At 43.8% G+C, this 17,841-nt stretch overlaps 1 protein-coding gene across 3 annotated transcripts in view; it reads left to right on the plus strand.

Annotated features, from left to right (window-relative positions):
• SV2B (synaptic vesicle glycoprotein 2B) overlaps nucleotides 1–17,841 on the plus strand; it is a 229,158-nt gene that overhangs the window by 152,070 nt on the left and 59,247 nt on the right. For all 3 annotated transcript variants that reach the window (XM_049906115.1, XM_049906117.1, XM_049906116.1), the window contains exon 2: nucleotides 517–1,339. In XM_049906115.1, coding sequence (XP_049762072.1) covers nucleotides 796–1,339 — 544 coding nt within the window. In that variant the 5' untranslated portion in view covers nucleotides 517–795. The remainder of the gene's footprint in view (nucleotides 1–516; nucleotides 1,340–17,841) is intronic.

The raw sequence follows: 17,841 nt of genomic DNA on the forward strand, positions 1-17,841 counted from the left end.
GAAATCACAACACCAAGGCTCACAAGTAACTGAGCTTCAGGGTAAATTGTCCCAGGTATTTCTCTACCATAAGTTTCTACATGTGAAATTATACAACCACTTCTTAAATTTAGAAGCTGGGTGGTAGCAAACCTCTGCTATTTCCTAGTATAAAATCAGTTGCTGTGAGTCAGAATTGACTCGACAGCACAAGACAACAACCCAAAATCTGTAGCACAGAGTTGTTTTGTATTAAAAATCCCTTGACCATTTTATATTTTATTCTTGTGTAAGATTTGGCCTCTTTTATGGATTAATAAAAACTTGGAAGGGCCTCTGACTACTGGTCTTTCTCTTCTCTTCCAGTCCCACTGATTCAATCCTCATTCATTTTCTATGAATATGAACATCTAACCAAGATTTCCTCCACCTTGCACGTGAAGCCATGTATCAATGTATTTGCTTAATTCTGAGAGTATTTTGTAATATTTTCAGCATTTTGTAACAGTCTTCTTTTTCCCTTCTGCGTATTCCTAGGGCATGACCTTCAGTAGCAGAACAAGGCAGGCCAGCAAGCAATCTGCTAAGTCCTGCTTGCTCCTTGTCAAGGAAGACAGCTGGACCTGTTTCTAATCAACACCTCCCTCTACAACACCTCTCGGTCACTGAAGACTTCCGATAGACCTTGAATGCAAAAGGACATTTAGGTTGCCTTTGCACAAATCAAGTCCATTTGGGAGACAAAGTGGGAGAATACAGGTGTCACTTTAACCCAACAAGTCAATGAACACATTCCACACTTAAACCTTTACACATATGATGGATGATGGTTATCGAAACAACCGGAACCTCTACCATGGTGCACGGGATATAGCTCGAGAGGCAACCAGACAGTCCCAGAACCAAGGGATGGATGACTACAAATATCAGGACAACTACGAGGGCTATGCCCCCAACGATGGCTATTACCGTGGCAATGAATCCAACCTAGAGGAGGACGCTCAGAGTGATGTTACAGAAGGCCATGATGAGGAGGATGAGATCTATGAGGGTGAGTACCAGGGCATCCCTCACCCAGACGATGTCAAGGTCAAGCAGGCCAAGATGGCAGCCCCCAGGGCAGATGGCCTTCGGAGCCAGGCAGATCTGATGGCTGAGAGGATGGAGGATGAGGAGCAGTTGGCCCATCAGTACGAGACCATCATCGAGGAGTGTGGCCATGGGCGCTTCCAGTGGATCCTCTTTTTCGTCTTGGGATTGGCCCTGATGGCTGATGGAGTGGAGGTATTTGTGGTGGCTTTTGCCCTGCCCAGTGCTGAGAAGGACATGTGTCTGTCCAGTTCCAAGAAAGGAATGCTTGGTAAGTGGAAATTTTCAAAGATCATTCTCTTTAGGGCATTAAAAATCCAAAGCGGGAAGAGAAATAAGATTTATATAGACCCATCGCTGTTGTCGTCGTTAGTTGCGCTTGAGTCAGTTCTGACTCATGGCCACCCCATGTGTGTAGAGTAGAGCTGCTCCAAAGGGTTTTCAAGGCTGTGACCTTTTGGAAGCAGATTGTCGGCTTTTCTTCCAAGGCGCTTCTGTCATAGGCCCCTGAAATATATCACAATGACCCTGCAAAGTTATCATTTTATACCTATTTGGCAATTCAGGAATTTATATCTCAGAGAAATTAATTAATTGGCTCAAGTTTACACACCTAGTAAATAGTGAAGCTTGGATTCCTACCTAGGTCTGTCTGACTCCTAAGCTCTTAGTTCATTTTCTATTTCTTATTGCCTCCCTGGGAGTCAGATTTCTTTCTTCTTTAAATTAAACCATCTTCCATGTCTAAATAATGGAGTTTTGTGAGTGGCTGGCCAGAGGTCTCTTCCATGTGGTCTGTTTCTCTGTCTCCTTCCAGAATCTGACAGCATCTGCTCTGGTGTCTTTTTATGTAAGTGTTAATGTTGGTGGGCTGTGTGCCCACATGTCTCAGGATGAATGATGGGCATCAACACACGAGCTGAGCCTCTGCAGGCTGTTGGGAACCATGCTGTTACTTACAGACGGACTCCTGGGATGGAGGACCAGCTTTGTAAATGACCCCAGAGATGAGCACCATCAGAGCTAAGCAGCAAGAACCAGGGCTCGAGGCAGAGGAGTTTGTGAAGTTGAGAGAGGAAGGGCCCAAATGGCATAAAATAGAAGAGATTCATCATAATACACACAAGGGCTCATCCCAGTCACTAAATGTTGTACCAAACATACCCGTCTATAAATATAGGGATGCTATTGATCGTTCAGCAAACATGCAGTTATTGAAAACTTACCATAAGTCAGCTTTTGACTCAAGGTCAAGATGTACTTCCAACCCTCAAGAGCTCAAAATCTAGCTAGCAACTTAGTTCCCTCAATCAACAAATATTTCTTGTCTGCTGTGTGCTGATCTCTGTGCTTAGTCCCTAGGGAGACACTATTGAACCAGACAGACACAGGCCCTGGCACTCAAAGAACTTATATGGAGCAGGACAAGCTGGTATTAGATAAATACAGAGAATTATTTAATTACTATTGGGATAAAACCAAAATCCAGTTGTTGTTGAGTAGACTCCAACTCATGGCAACCCCATGTGTGTCAGAGTAGAACTGTGGTCTACACAGTTTTCAAGGGCTCCATTTTTGGGGGAAGTAGATTGCCAGGCATTTTTTCTGAGGTACCTCTGGGTGGATTTGAACATCCAATCTTTATGTTGGCAGCCAAGCACATTAACTGTTTGTGCCACAGGGACTACTGTAGGGATAAGCACTATGAAATACCTTGAGCAATTCTGGTTCCCAATATTTGCTTTAGAGCAGGTGTTGGCAAACTTTTCCTCTAAAGATTCCCATATAAATATAAATATTTTAGGCTTTGTGGGTCCAGCTGGTCTCTGTTACAATGTTCAACTCTGCTGCTGTAGCATAAAAGCGGCCATAGACAATATGTAAATGAATGTGCATAACTGTGTTCCAATAAAACTTTATTTCCAAAAAAAAACCCAAACAAACAGTTGGCATTGAGTCAGTTCTGAGTAGAACTGCCACATAGGGTTTCCAGGGAGTGGCTGGTAGATTCGAACTGCCGACCTTTTAGTTAGCAGCTGAGCTCCTGACCACTGTGCCACCAGGGCTCCTTATTTACAAAAGAAGGCAGCCATCTGAATTTGGCCTGTGGGGTGTAGTTTACCAGCCACTGATTTCGAGCCACTATAAATTATTTCTAAGTATGATTGGCATATTAAATAACGCAAATTTCCTCAGAATTTCTTCAGAACAATTGTCCCTGAGGGCCTTTAAAAATTATTTTATCCATTTGCGTTTAACTAAATACCATTTAAAATGATCAGAACAGTGCCAGCATATGAGTATATACGAACAGAAGGAATGATTTGAGAAGCAAGAGTATCACCCAGAGTTTTTAGACACCCACAGAATTTCAGTACAGCTTTTTTAAAAATATTGAAACATTTCTGCTATATGCTTTTGAGTTTAAACAGTAATATTAAAAAAGGAAAACAAAAACAAAAACAAACAGAAAAAACACCCAAGCAAACAAACCAAAATCAAGAACTGAAAACAAAGTGAAACCATCCCCAACTGATCAAAAATTTTCCAAGACATTAATTTGTTTTGTGGTATTCCCACCCGAGGCCCTGGGTTCCTATTAGTCCAAACGGGGAATGTCAGTAATGATTTCATGCCCTGCCAGTCTCTCTGCCACCCTGGTGCCCGGAAGCCTCATTAGCGGAGCTGAACAAGGCGGCAACTCCCACTGGCTCCCAGAGCAAAGGCTGGGAGTTGAGGGATCACGGTCCTCATCTGGAAAGTCCTCTTTTCTGTCATTTTGCTTCCAGTGTTTTCTAAGCATGTGCTATGTCTCAGTCCAAGACAGGCAGGCAGACCACCTGAGTGGAGACAGACTTCCTATGGCCTTGTGAGGCCCCCTTGTGTTCATGAAAATGAGTATCCAAGTGTATCTGGGGAAGTGAGTGATTTGAGGGTCTCCTGAGGGCCAGCATTTCCACATACTATCTCATGTAGTCTTCATAGTAGCCATGAGAGTAGACGATTTTTATTCCCATTGGTGGTAGTGTTAGCTGCTGTCGGGTCAGCCCCACACACAATGGAATGAAACGCTGTCTGACCGTGCACCATCCCCATGATAGACCGTTGTGGTCAGTAGGGTTTTCACTGGCTGATTTTCAGAAGTAGATACCCGGCCTTTCCTCCTAGTTTGTCTTAGTCTGGAAGCTCCGCTGAGATCTGTTCAGCATCATAGCAACATGCAAGCCTCCACTGACAGATGGGTGGTGGCTGTGCTTGAGGTCCATTGGCCAGGAATTGAACACAGATCCCCAGCATGGAAGGCGAGAATTCTACCACTGAACCACCAATGTCCCCATATACCTATTTGTACACAGGAAGAGACAGGCTCAGAGAGCTAGATGTAAGGCCACCCAGCTAGTAAGTACTGGAGCTAGAATTTGAATGCAGATCTGTTTGAATTCAAGGTCTGTGCTCAATCTGCTACGCCATACTGCTTTCTGTCATGCACAATCTGTGCAAAAGAGGCTATGACCACGGAGCAGGCCTTCTCTTAAGATTGCTTAGAACATTATCAATTCCGACTTCTAACTTCCTAAACTGTCAGAAAATAAATTTCTGTCCTTTAAAGCCACCCTCTTAGGGTATTTCTGTTATTGAAATGCTGGGTAACGAAGACACCCCCTTGGGTTATATTTGAATATTTTTCAGGTATACTTAAAAAAAAGAATCACCCATAGAAATGACTTTAAAGGTGGGAGGTTCAGGCTGCCAGGCATATTAAGCCAATTGATTCTTTCAAATGACATTGAATAGGTGGCATCTCAGAGATTTATTTCCTTGCAGCTCGGGTGGCACTTAATATTGGTGATGCACAGGGCAGGCCAATAGTTCTCCCTCTTCCTACATTTGCAAAATTGACGCCAAGGTTTTTCCATTATTGTTAAAGTGCTCCTTAATCCAGAATAGTGAGCTCTTCCCCATCTTCATGCTGACCAAGAGAAAAGAAAGAGAGCCCCACTTTCAGGAAGAGTTCTGTGTTTTGTCTGCAAGGTTTTCATCTCGGTGTGTAGTTCATTGGCTGTTAGTTTTTCTCGTCATTTGCAGTAGAAAGCTTGGGAATTCCTGAGCTGACAGTGACTCACAACCTAACAGGGGGTCCCTGGGGCTCAATGTTTTCACCAGCTATATCAAGGACATTTTTTTTTTTTTTTTAATATCAAGGACACAGAGCAATGTCAGATGAGGCGGATTCATTAGAATAAATTATGCATTGAATTTGCATAGCAGCTCAGAGATGGATATATGGCTCTGATGTCCTGAAAGATTTTCCTTGAACTGTTTTATATGCAAATCCTAGGTGGGCATCAAGGACCTGATGGATGAGCCACTTTGTCTTTAGCCCTGAGTTCGGAGTTTCTGGAAGGAGGGGCTGCTCTGTGTACCCTGATAGCAAACCATTTCCTTTGACAATGAGAGCTTCAAAAGATGTGGAGGGTTTTTTCTTCACAGTTATCATGCCCACTCCTTGAGGATTTTGTTAACCAAAGATGTTTATTAACTATTGATTCACATATTTTCTGAGTAAAAATATAATAGTTATTTATATTTACCAAATTTTTCCCCACCATGAAAAAACTTTACTGAGACAAAAAAAAAAAAAAAACAACTCTCAAGGCTCTTAAAAAATATAACCCTTCAGACTATGGAACATGCAACAAGAGTGAATGGGAGGAATTCTTAAATAAACTGGTGTATTTACTGGGAATGGAGGGGGAAGTTCCAGGGCTGGGCAGGGGCTGGGAAAATGTAAGTGTCTTATCCCTTTTTTTTTTTATCCCTTATACAAGTATATTTAAACCTTTGACCTCAGTGACATAGTGTAGGGGTTCAGACACGGATCTTTCATGGAGTCATCATGATTGAACTTTGTTCTGGTTATCTACTGCTGCATATCAAACAAACAAACAAACAAACAAACAAACAAACAAACAAACAAACAAACAAACAAACAAACACCCCTGTAGAACCAAGACCTGCACATTTGTTTTGCTCATGGATCTGCAGTCTGGGCAGGAACAGTTCATCTCTGCTCCACTTGGAATTATCTCGGGCAGCTGGAAGGTAGGGGCTAGAATCTCCTCATGTCTGGTGCCTAATCCTCAAAGAACTGGCTGCTGGAGCCGCTGGGGTTCTTTTGGGTATTCTATGAGTATTTCTCTCACCAGCATCAGAGTGGCCAGAGTTCTGACTTGTCAACTCAGGGCTCTTGAAGTGCATATATGGAGAAGAGAAAGCCGGGCAGAAACCATGATGCCTTTTGTGACTTAGCTTCAGGAGCCCCGCAGTGTTAACTTCCGCTGCATTCTATCTGCTGTGCAGTCACAGAGATCTGCTCAATTCCCAAGACAGCAGGAAATGAACTCCATCACCTGGTGGGGGGGGGGGGCGGGGGGGAGCGGTGGCAAGGTTCTGGAGAGCGTATGGGACCAGAAATATTACTGGGCCATTTTTGGACAGGACCATTAGCTACTGACTTTCTTTAGAACCAGTCCTTGGTGTGGCCATCCAGATTAGGGCTTCTCAGGGTTGATACTTTTGTACCGGATAAATCTTTGTTGTGGGAGTTGCCCTGAGCATTGTAGGATGTTGGGCAGCACCCTGGCCCCTACACTCTAGATGCCAGTAGCACTGTCCTCATTGGTGCGACAACCAAAAATGTCTCTAGATATTGGCAAATATTACCTGGGGTGGGGTGGTGAGTCAAAATTACCACCAGTTGAGAACCATTGTTCTAGGTGAGTGTTCTCAAGCCCTGCTGCTCACTGGGCTCACTGGAGGAGCTGTTAAAACAACACAGGCTCTGTCCTAGGATAATTAAGTCAGAATCTCTATGGGTGAAGTGTGGGCATATGCATTTTTTAATAGCTCTCCTAATGATTCTAGGGTAGAGACAGGCAGTTTACACAGCGAGTCAGGGGGAGCTGCTAAGATGCCACAGTTTTTTTGCTTATTGTGCTATGTAAGTATAGGAAATATCCCCCAGTGGCTTCCTTCTTGTGTCTGTGATAATGGTTGGCATATTTGCATGGACCTCAACCCGCAAGAAAAATGCGGTTGTACTCAAAAATCATCATACTGACATTGGCACAGTGCTGTACAGGCTTTCAGGGGTTTTTGTGGCCACTATGATTCGATCCTGGTGGTGTAGTGGTTAAGAGCTTGGCTGCTAGCCAGAAGGTCAACAGTTCAAATCCACCAGGCACTCCTTGGAAACCCTATGGGGCAGTTGTTCTCTGTCCTATAAGGTCGCTGTAAGTTGGAACCAACTCGAGGGCACCTAACAACAACAACAACAACAACAACAACAACAACAACAACAACAACAACAACAACATGATTTGATCCTTGAAATAACCCTGTGGGGTGAGCAAGAGTGATAATTCCCAGTTTACGGGAAAAGGGAAGTGTTGCTCAGAGACCTTAAGTGACGCAGGCTGAAATCCAGTTCCCGATGTAGTGTCTTTGCCTGTAGCCACCGCCCCTTGTGTTCATTAATGAGGTTGGAAGCTTTATTTTCTCATGTGCAGATTTCTTCATAGAAAGCAAAAGAAACTGCTGCTGAAGTGTCGGTTATTTCCTGATACCAGGAAATGTTGTTAGCTGCCGTCAAGTCAGCCCCCGACTCACGGCGGCCCTTGAGTCATGAAGACCCCCAACTCGTGGCCACACTGGGCACATCAGAACGAAATGCTGCCTGGTCTTGCACTATCCCAGCGATTGGTTGCAGACTGATCAGTGTTGCGTTGTGATCCATAGGGTTTTCATTGGCTGATTTTCAGAAGTAGATTGCCAGGCCTTTCTTCTTAGTCTGTCTCAGTCTGGAAGCCCCACTGAAACCTCACAGCAACATGCAAGCCTCCACTGGCAGACAGGTGGTGGCTGCACACGAGGTGCATTGGCCGGGAATCTAACCTGGGTCTCCCACATGGAAGGTGAGAATTTTATCACCAAACTGCCACTGCCCTCTATGACCTCTGCTACCGCTCTTGTAATTCGAAAGCAAGTTATAGCCATCATACCACTATCACCAAGAGTTATAATTCCGTAAGCTACTACCTTTTGTCTGTTTCGTGCCAGGTATTTTACATATGTCCTTTCTAATCCTTGTATCAATCCTGCAAACCTAACCAAACCAAACCCATTGCCGTCGAGTCAATTCTGACTCATAGTGACCCTATAGGACAGAGTAGAACTGCCCCATAGAGTTTCCAAGGAGCGCCTGGTGGATTTGAACTGCTGACCTTTTAGTTAGCAGCCGTAGCACTTAACTACTACACCACCAGGGTTTCTACACCACCAGGGTTTCCACACCACCAGGGTTTCTAATCCTGCAAAGCAGGCATTATTTTCACCACTTCACAGGTGAGTAAATTTAGGCCCTGCAAGTTTTAAGTAACTTGTCAAATGTAGTCATTGACAGAGCTAGGATTTGAAACCAGATGTGTCTGTCTTCAAAGTCTATTGCTTCTCTTTACCTTGCTATCCTCACCCTTGGAAGATTTTTCCAGATGCCCATTACATATATCACCTTGAACAAACTTTTATGCAAAATTCATCACTCCAATAAGGTGTGAATGAAAAGGAGGCACTAGGCCTTCATCTGCCCATATCCATAGGCGAGAGAGGGACATTGCTGATGCCCCAGCCAGCCAGATTAGTAGAAAAATGTCATGGATTGAATTGTGTCCCCCCAAAAATTCATGTGTCAACTTGGTTAGGCCATGATTCCCAGTTTTGTGTGGTTGTCCTCCATTTTGTGGTTGTAACTTTATGTTGAGAGGATTAGGGTGGGATTATAACACCACCCTTACTCAGGTCACCTCCCTGATGCATGGTAAAAGGAGTTTTCCTTGGGTGTGGCCTGCGTCACCTTTTATCTCTCAAGAGATAAAAGGAAAGGGAAGCAAGCAGAGAGTTGGGGACCTCATATTACCCAGAAAGCAGCACCAGGAGCAGAGCACATCCTTTGGACACGGGGTCCCTGAGAAGCTCCTCGACCAGGGGAAGATTGAGCTGAAGGACCTTCCTCCAGAGCTGGCAGAGAGAGAAAGCCTTCCCCTGGAGCTGATGCCCTGAATTTGGACTTGTAACCTACTAGACTGTGAGAAAATAAATTTCTATTTGTTAAAGCCATCCACTTGTGGTATCTCTGTTACAGCAGAGCTAGATGACTAAGACAAAAGGTCAGGTGCCGATTTCACCAGCAGGGGGACTGGCAGTGTTCTATTCCCTGAGGCATAGATTGTTAGGTCAGAATAGCTAGCTGTCCAAGAGCTGAAGAGCAAGGCTGCCGCCACCCTACTGTGCCAGGCAGTGACAAGAATTCCAAGGAATGACCCCTATATAATGAGAGGCAGAGGCACAAAGGACTTCATTCTACCCCAACACCAGGAACCAAGTCAGACAGAGTATGCTGAAGTCCTTGGTGGACTTCGTGACTGCACAGCTAGAATGATTCTTGGTGGGCCAATCAAAAAAACACCGTTGCCGTTGATTCAGTCCTGACTCATAGCAACCCCATGTATTACAGAGTAGAACTCCTCCATAGGAACTTCTTGGCTATAATCTTTACAGGAAGAAGCCCTGGAGGTACAGTGGTTAAGCTTTCAGTTGCTAACCAAAAGGTTGGTGGTTTGAACCCATGACCTGCTCTGCAGGAGAAAGACATGGCAGTCTACTTCCATAAGATAACAGCCTTGAAAACCCTATGGGGCAGTTCTACTCTGTCCTTTATGGTCACTATGAGTCAGAATCAGCTTGATGGCAATGGAACTGGTTTTATTTTTATTCTTTATGGGAGTAACGGCCAGGCCATTTTTCTGCGTTGCTACTTGGTGGGTTCAAACCACCAATCTTTAGGTTGGTAGTTGAGTGCAAACTGTTGGCGCCATCCAGGGACCTTCTTTGTAGGCATCCCTCTTTATAAATCTTATGTAGCACAGGTGCAGAAGTGCTGGTTTTCACTTTGCAAAGAATTGGTTTCATTTCCAGAGAAAAGGAAGCTTAAATGTCACAGATATTAGTAGGGCAGAGGAGGAGGGAAGGGGGAGTCAGATGGTTGCAGAAATGTAACAGCCTTTGACATGCCCCATGGGGTCCACTGAACAGACTGGATGTGAACCCCCCTCTCTGTGTGGGCTGGTCCAGCCTGCTCAGACGTGCAGTGCACGCATTTGCCATTTCACGGCTGGCGGTTGTGCTGACTCAGAGGCACACATCAATCTCTGGTGGGGGTGTGCAGAAAATAGCCCAAAGAAGTCTCATTTTTTCCTTGGTCTCTGTGCCTCACCTCTCCTTGAATCCCAGCAAGGAAAGCCTTATCCTTGAAAGGAGACATGATAACAGATTATACGGTATAAGGCATTAACTACAACATAGAAAGTGAAATAAATGATGAGGGAGATCTCCTAGAATGCCCTTCATTTTAAACATGAGGTAACTGAGCCCCACGGGAGAAGTGACTTGGTCAAGGTCCCGTGCCCTGAGACCAGAACCTGGGACTCCTAATTTCTGGCACATAGCTCTTTCCTCTATACCAAGTTGTCTTACCTTTTGCTACTAAGAAATGGCCACATACAGGAACCAGAAGATCTTTTACCTGTATTTAATTCTTTCTTAGGAGGCAGTATGAGTATAGGCCACCACCCATCTTTCAGTTTGTTGTGCTGTGGTGGCTTGTGTGCTGCTATGATGCTGGAAGCTATGACACTGGCATTTCAATACCAACAGGGTGACCCATGGTGGACAGTTTTCACCAGACTTTTCAGACTAAGACAGACTAGGAAGAAAGGCCTGGTCAATCTCTTCCAAAAATCAGCCAGTGAAAGCCCTATAAATCACAACAGAATATTGTCTGATATGGTGCTAGAAGATGAGCCCCCTAGGTTAGAAAGCACTCAGATACACAGTGGCTGCAACAATGGACCCAGACACACCAACAATCATAAAGATGGCATAGGACTGGGCAACGTTTCATTCTGTTGTACATGGGGTTGCCATGAGTTGGAGCCGACTCGCTGGCAACTAACAACAACAAATGTGTGTAGGATGCATTTGGCTGTTGGTAACAATGATTTTAAATTATAAAGGTATTTATTGTTTATTTATCAAGAATTCTCAAAATAGGTGGTTCCAGAGTTGGCTCAGTGGCTCACTGTTACCAAAGCACAAGGCTGGCATCTACCTGTGGTTGTCTTGCCTTAGCTTCAAGATCATAAGATGACCACCATAGCTCCAAACTCTATGACCTCCCATAATGGCTTTCCAAGCAGAAAAGAAGAAGGATTGTGGCAAGAAAGTGCCTTTTCTGCAATGTTCCCTCTTTTATTAGGCATGAAAATATTTCTCCGGGTCCTCTGGCAGATGTCGCCCTATGCCTTATTGCCCTCCCTGGATTAATCGCAGCAAGAAGGATTGGGCAAAGATGGTTGTCTTAGTTTCCAAGTCCTGCTGTAACAGAAATACCACAACTGGGTGGCTTTAAGGAACAGAAATTAATTTTCTCATAGTTAAGGAGGCTAGAAGTCTGAATTCAGGGCACCAAAGGCTCTCTGTGTCTACTCCGGGGGAAGGTCCTTGTCTCAGCTTCTGTAACCCTGATGTTCCTTGGTTTCTTGGAGATCTCCATAGGGCATCTATCCTTCCCCCATTAGTGCTTGCTTCTCTCTGTGTTTAATCTGCTATTTTTATATCTCAAAATTCATTAGTTTTAAGATACACGCTATACTGATATGGACTCCTTAACACAGCAAAGAAAATCCTATTCCCAAATGAGATTACATTCACAGGTATAGGGGTTAGGATTACGACACATATTTTTGGAGACACAATTCAATCCACAAAAGTGGCCTTCTTAAATTAACTATGCTTCATCCCCTAAGGCTTCATGTTTTGGGGAAGGGAGAGAAGGCTGCAAATTCTCTTGAGCACCTGAAGAGAAACCAAGGTTCCCTTAGCAAGGAAGAAGAGGGAAAATGGCTCTTGGAAATGTGACCTACAGTGTCTACCACACCTGCCAGTGCTTAGAGATGGACTGCCTGGCTTCCAATCTTGCCTACCCCTTACTACCTTTGCCACCTAGACAAGTCAGTCCACCTCCCTGAATCCTGATTTCTTAAACAAACAAACAAACAAACAAACAAGCAAACAAAACCAAACTCATTGCCATCGAGTCGATTCCAACTCATAGCGACCCTATGAAACAGTAGAACTGCCCCATAGTTTCCAAGGAGCAGCTGGTGGGTTCGAACTGCCCACCTTTCAGTTTGCAGCCGTAGCTCGCTGTAGCTCTTAACCACTGGGCCACCAGAGGACTCCTTTGGTTTCTTAGTCTTTAGGATTAAGATGTTAATAGTATTTACTTTACAATACCAAAAACAAAGAGTATTCTAGATGGAGGAAAGAGCAGTGTGGAAACTCAGGTGGAAAAAGCATAGAACATCATATCTATTAGGTACTTAATACCTGATAAAAAGGTAAATAACAATTTAAGAGTAAGTGTCAAAGGGGTAGGAAGATTAAGAGATTTGACCCATGAGGCGCATCTTATTTTTTTAAAATGTGAATACTCCTTTATTTTCACAAATGGTTAAGACTCAGCTACTAACTGAAAGGTTGGTGGGTTGAATCTACCTAGAGGCACCTCAGAAGAAAGGCCTGGTGATCAGCTTAAAAAATTTCAGCTATTGAAAACCCTATGGAGTACAGTTCTACTCTGAAACAAGTGGGGTGTCTGAATTGACTTGACGGCAACTGGTTTATTAAAACCTGCACAAATCTTTGTCACACAGAAATCTCAGTGGATGGAAATAATTGTTTATCAGGAGAGCTCAAGACAGAAGTTCCCAGTGGGGTTTCCATGCCCCTCTGGTGTATAGTCAAGCCAGGCTGATGCTCTAGGAACACCATTGAAAACCATCCATAAATGAACTGACTCTGGGGGATGTTGGGGGAGTTTCAAACTTTAAACAGCAGCATAAACCCCACTGCCTTTATCTTGGCCAAGAGTTAGAGTCAGGTATCTAGGCATCCCCGGAGATAAAGATGAATCTTTTCCAGTCTAGCTGTAAGTCAACTGTATCATAATACTGGAGATAATGCCCTTTGAAGACCACACAATCCATTCAGTCATTGTAACAGAAAGGCATCTAACTTCTAGAAGAACTAACGTGACACAGGTCATGGGTTTGACTTCTGCCAATACCAGTCCCCTCACCCTCTGATCCCTTGGTGAGAAGCTCAGCCCTCCCTCCACCCACTACCCTGACCATCTGCTTATTCTAAGAGCCAAACTCAGCTCCGCCCTCTTTCCAGGCACCAGCTTGCTGGGGTTCTTGCTGTGTCCCATCTCTGGCCCTGCCCTGCTCCACCATTTCCCTTGTTTCTACCTCTTTATTTCTGCCTGACTGTGAGTTTTTTGAAAGCAAGGAATGGGGATTGATCCATTAATATGCCCCTCTCCCAAACTCCCTGGAATGTAGAGAACAGGGCTTAGCAACTTTCCTTCTAAAGACTTTGGCTCCCTCTCTTGATCTTTTATCAGTCACTCCCATCTAAGCTCCCAGACTGGCCATACTCCACAATTGGTCCTATTATGATCCCTCTGGATTGGGCCCAAATCTGATTGTACACATTGTTCCACCCTCTAGAAATGACCACAAGAGCAGCCAAAATTTGCTCTTTAGTGAAATAGTTGAGACATCACTGTCTTCTTACGTGGGTAATAATTGGATCTGAGACGCCCACAATAGCTATCAGAGATATGAGACCTTCACTGGCTTTAGCCTAGGTGGCACCTACCTCACCTGCAGTCATGCTGGATGTGAGGTACCAAAAGAAAACTTGGCTTTTCTAAAACTTCTCTGGTGTGGCAGTATGTGAATAAAGCTATTTCAGGGTTCTCACAGTATCCTCAAGGAACATTACTCAGTCTCTCTCTTCCAACCTGAGGGAAGATTAAGGGGAAGGGCAAATGGCCATTTTTCCAGGGCTAGCGTAAGCACCCAGTGGTCAGAAGGCTTACCAGTGTCCTGTGTCCAGCTTGTGATGGGGCTTAACAGATGCGAGTTCTCTTGTCCCTTCTTTTCTCCTCTACATATTTGTTTCCAAACATCTATGTGATACCTGTCTGTCAGTTTGTCATACTGTAGTGACTAGCATGCTGCTGTGATGCTGGAAGCTATTCCACTGGCATTTCAAATACCAGCAGAGTCCCCCATGGTGGAAAGGATTCAGCAGAGCTTCCAGACTAAGACGAACTAGGAAGAAAGGCTTGATGATCTACTTCTGGAAATTAGCCAATGAAAACCTGATGGAACACAACAGATATAGTGCTGGACGATGAGCCCCCTAGGTTGGAAGGCACTCAAAATACACAGTGGATGCAACAATGGACTCAAGCATACCAACAGTCATTAAGATGGCATAGGACCAGGCAATGTTTTGTTCTGTTGTACATGGAATTACTGTGAGTCAGAGCTGACTTGACAGCAACTGAAAAAATAACATGTGACTTTTAGGAAAGAGTTCCAACTGTCAATAAATTGAGAAACTTACCCCACTTCCAGAGATTCACTCATGTGAGCTTATTGATCACGTAAGGGACTAGCAAAGTCTAACACGGTTGTTTCCAGATTGGTTTCTACCAGACAAAGGATGTTAAAGCCAAGTCTGCACTGAGCCAAATACCTAGATCCAAAAGAAAGTGTTTAATCATCTCAAAAGCTTCCAAGCATCCGATATTATGTACACACAACGCACCTGATCAACTTATCCAATACATCTCATGTCATAGAAATGTACAGATAAGATGTCCTGATGTTCTTCCATGATTTAATACCAACTTGAGACTTCTCTGTGGGATTCCATTATAAGTTAAGCTTTTATCACATTTACTGCCTTGTGGATCTGTGAATGCCTGACCCTCATACAACAGAATATTACCCTTCAAGAAGGCAGAAGGCATATTGTTTCGAATAATAAAGAAATGGAATGGGAGAGGACAAGAATCCTGTAGATAGAATGGAAATAGTTGGGAGATGCTGAATTTTTTTCTTCTGCAAAGCGTATACCTACAGTCAAAGAAAAATTTTCATGGTTGCAGGAGAAGAGAGCTCAGAAACCTACCAGGGTAAATAATGCATTTAATTTCTGTGCCTTCAAGAAAAAAAAAAAAGTTAGAAATGGCTTGATTGTCCTTGGCTACTTACTAAATAAAGATGATCATCTGTCCAGAAGCCTCTTCCTTTCACACCACCACTGTAAGCTAGTGTGATGAGGCATTGGTGGTCCATTGGTAGAATTCTCACCTCACATGCCGGACACCCCTGTTCAATTCCCAGCCAACCCATTTCATACACAGCCACCACCTGACTGTCACTGGAGACTTGCATGTTGCTATGACGCTGAACAGGTTTCAGCAAAGCTTCCAGACTAACATGAACCAGGAAGAAAGGCCTAGTGATCTACTTCTGAAAATCAGCCAGCGGAAACCCTATGGATCACAATGGAACATTGACCAATCTGGAGTTGATCACGGGGATGGTGCATGTCAATGTTTTGGTTTGTTGTGCATGGGGTCAGTGGCATCACTAGGGTTGGTGTCACTCCCCATGCTAATTACCACAATATTGTAGCTAAAACACCAGAACATTTGACAAAATCAGCAACTATAGAGGTGCTGGCAGCAATGAAAACAACAGCACATGCTTGTAGCTCGTGTGGACTAAACCACGTGATTCGAAGCATCACTGTAATCGGGTAATAATGACAGCTCTGACCGCAGTGCATTAGAAGGTTCAAAAAGTAAACTGGCATAGAGTTTCAGCCTTGTAGGTATATTGATATATGTAAGCTGGGCTTACGAAAAATGTTTTTGTTGTTATAAATAACTACGGGGAGGTTTTTATTAAAAATAATAGCTCTCTGCTGCAACACTGCACACAGATTTTATGGACAGTCATATTGGTGTCACCCCCTCTACAGTGTCACCTGGTGTGGTCTGTATCCTCTGCACCACCCTAGTGATGGAGTTACCAGAGTTTGGGGCCAACTCAATGGGCAGCAACAATGCCCGTCTGATTGGACACCTACTGCTCCCCTCATCCTGCTGCTTTGGATGCCAAGAGGATATGTTCTGCCTGTGTGAAAAGCACCTTTAGAGGTTATGAGGGGTTTGTGATGTGTACCTGCTTTCTGGGAGAAAATTTGTCCTTATATCTCAAGAACCATGAACTTGTTCATTCCCTTTGACCTCATGTTTCCATTTTTTGGAGTCTATCCTGAGCAAATAACTAGAAATGCAGATAAGAACATAGACACAAAGATGTTCTTTGCTGAGTTATTAATCAAGTGGAAAAAATCAGGCCATGAAACTCCCAATACAGAATGGTTTCAAGCATGTGAATACAGTGTGTAGTTGTATGCATACAAATACCTGAAGAGAAGAATAAAACATGCTAACGACAGCTGTCTTTGAGTGGTAGTATGATGGATTTTTTTTAAAAATTCACCTTTTGTACATTTTTTTGTACTTTTCAGATTTATCTGTAGTATGGATCATTTTTATATTATTTAATGCATTTATTGAACAAATATTAATGGAGCACCTACTGTGTGCCAGTTCCTATGTTAAATGCTAAATGCTGGACACAGTGGGAAACTCTACCCAAACAGAACCAACGTGGTCCCTTCCTCCAGAAGCTTACAGTCAAAGGTGTTTGAATAAATAGATATGTAATAGCAAACAGAGAGATGTGGTATGAAAGATAAGGACAGTATGCTGCAGCAAGATTACCAACCAAAATTAGATAGATAAGAACTATATTAGGTGAAGGGAAAGAACACACAGTACAGGAGAGGTCAGCACAACTGGACTAAACCAAAAGCAAAGAAGTTTCCTGAATAAACTGAATGCTTCAAAGGTCAGTGTAGCAGGGGCAGGGGTTAGGGGACCATGGTTTCAGGGGACATCTAAGTCAATTGGCATAATAAGATCTATTAAGAAAACATTCTGCATCCCCCTTTGGAGAGTGGCATCTGGGGTTTTAAACACTAGCAAGTGGCCATCTAAGATGCATCAATTGTGCTCGACCCACCTGGAGCAAAGGACAATGAAGAACACTAAAGACAAAGACACAGGGTAATTATAAGTCCAAGAGACAGAAAGGGCCACATAAACCAGAGACCACATCAGCCTGAGACGAGAAGAACTAGATGGTGTCTGGCTACAACCGATGACTGTCCTGACAGGGAACACAACAAAGAACCCTTGAGGGAGCAGGAGAGCAGTGGGATGCAGGCCCCAAATTCTTGTAAAAAGACCACACTTAATGGTCTGACTGAGACTAGAATGACCCTGGTGGTCATGGTCCCCAGACCTTCTGTTAGCCCAAGACAGGAACCATTCCTAAAGCTAACTCTTCAGACAGGGATTGGACTAGACTGTGGGATAGAGAATGATACTGGTGGAGAATGAGCTTCCTGGGTCAAGTAGACACATGAGACTCCTGTCTGAAGGGGAGATGAGAGGGTAGAGAGGGTCAGAAGCTGACCAAATGGACGCAAAAAGAAATAGAGGAGGGAAGGAATGTGCTGTCTCATTAGGGGGAGAGCAATTAGGAGTATATAGCAAGGTGTTTATAAATTTTTGTAGGAGAGTCTGACTTGATTTGTAAACTTTCACTTAAAGCACACACACACACAAAAAGATTAGCAAGCACAACCTAATTTCAT

The sequence above is a fragment of the Elephas maximus genome, chromosome 13 (assembly GCF_024166365.1).
Source record: "Elephas maximus indicus isolate mEleMax1 chromosome 13, mEleMax1 primary haplotype, whole genome shotgun sequence".
NCBI classification, from domain to species: domain Eukaryota; kingdom Metazoa; phylum Chordata; class Mammalia; order Proboscidea; family Elephantidae; genus Elephas; species Elephas maximus.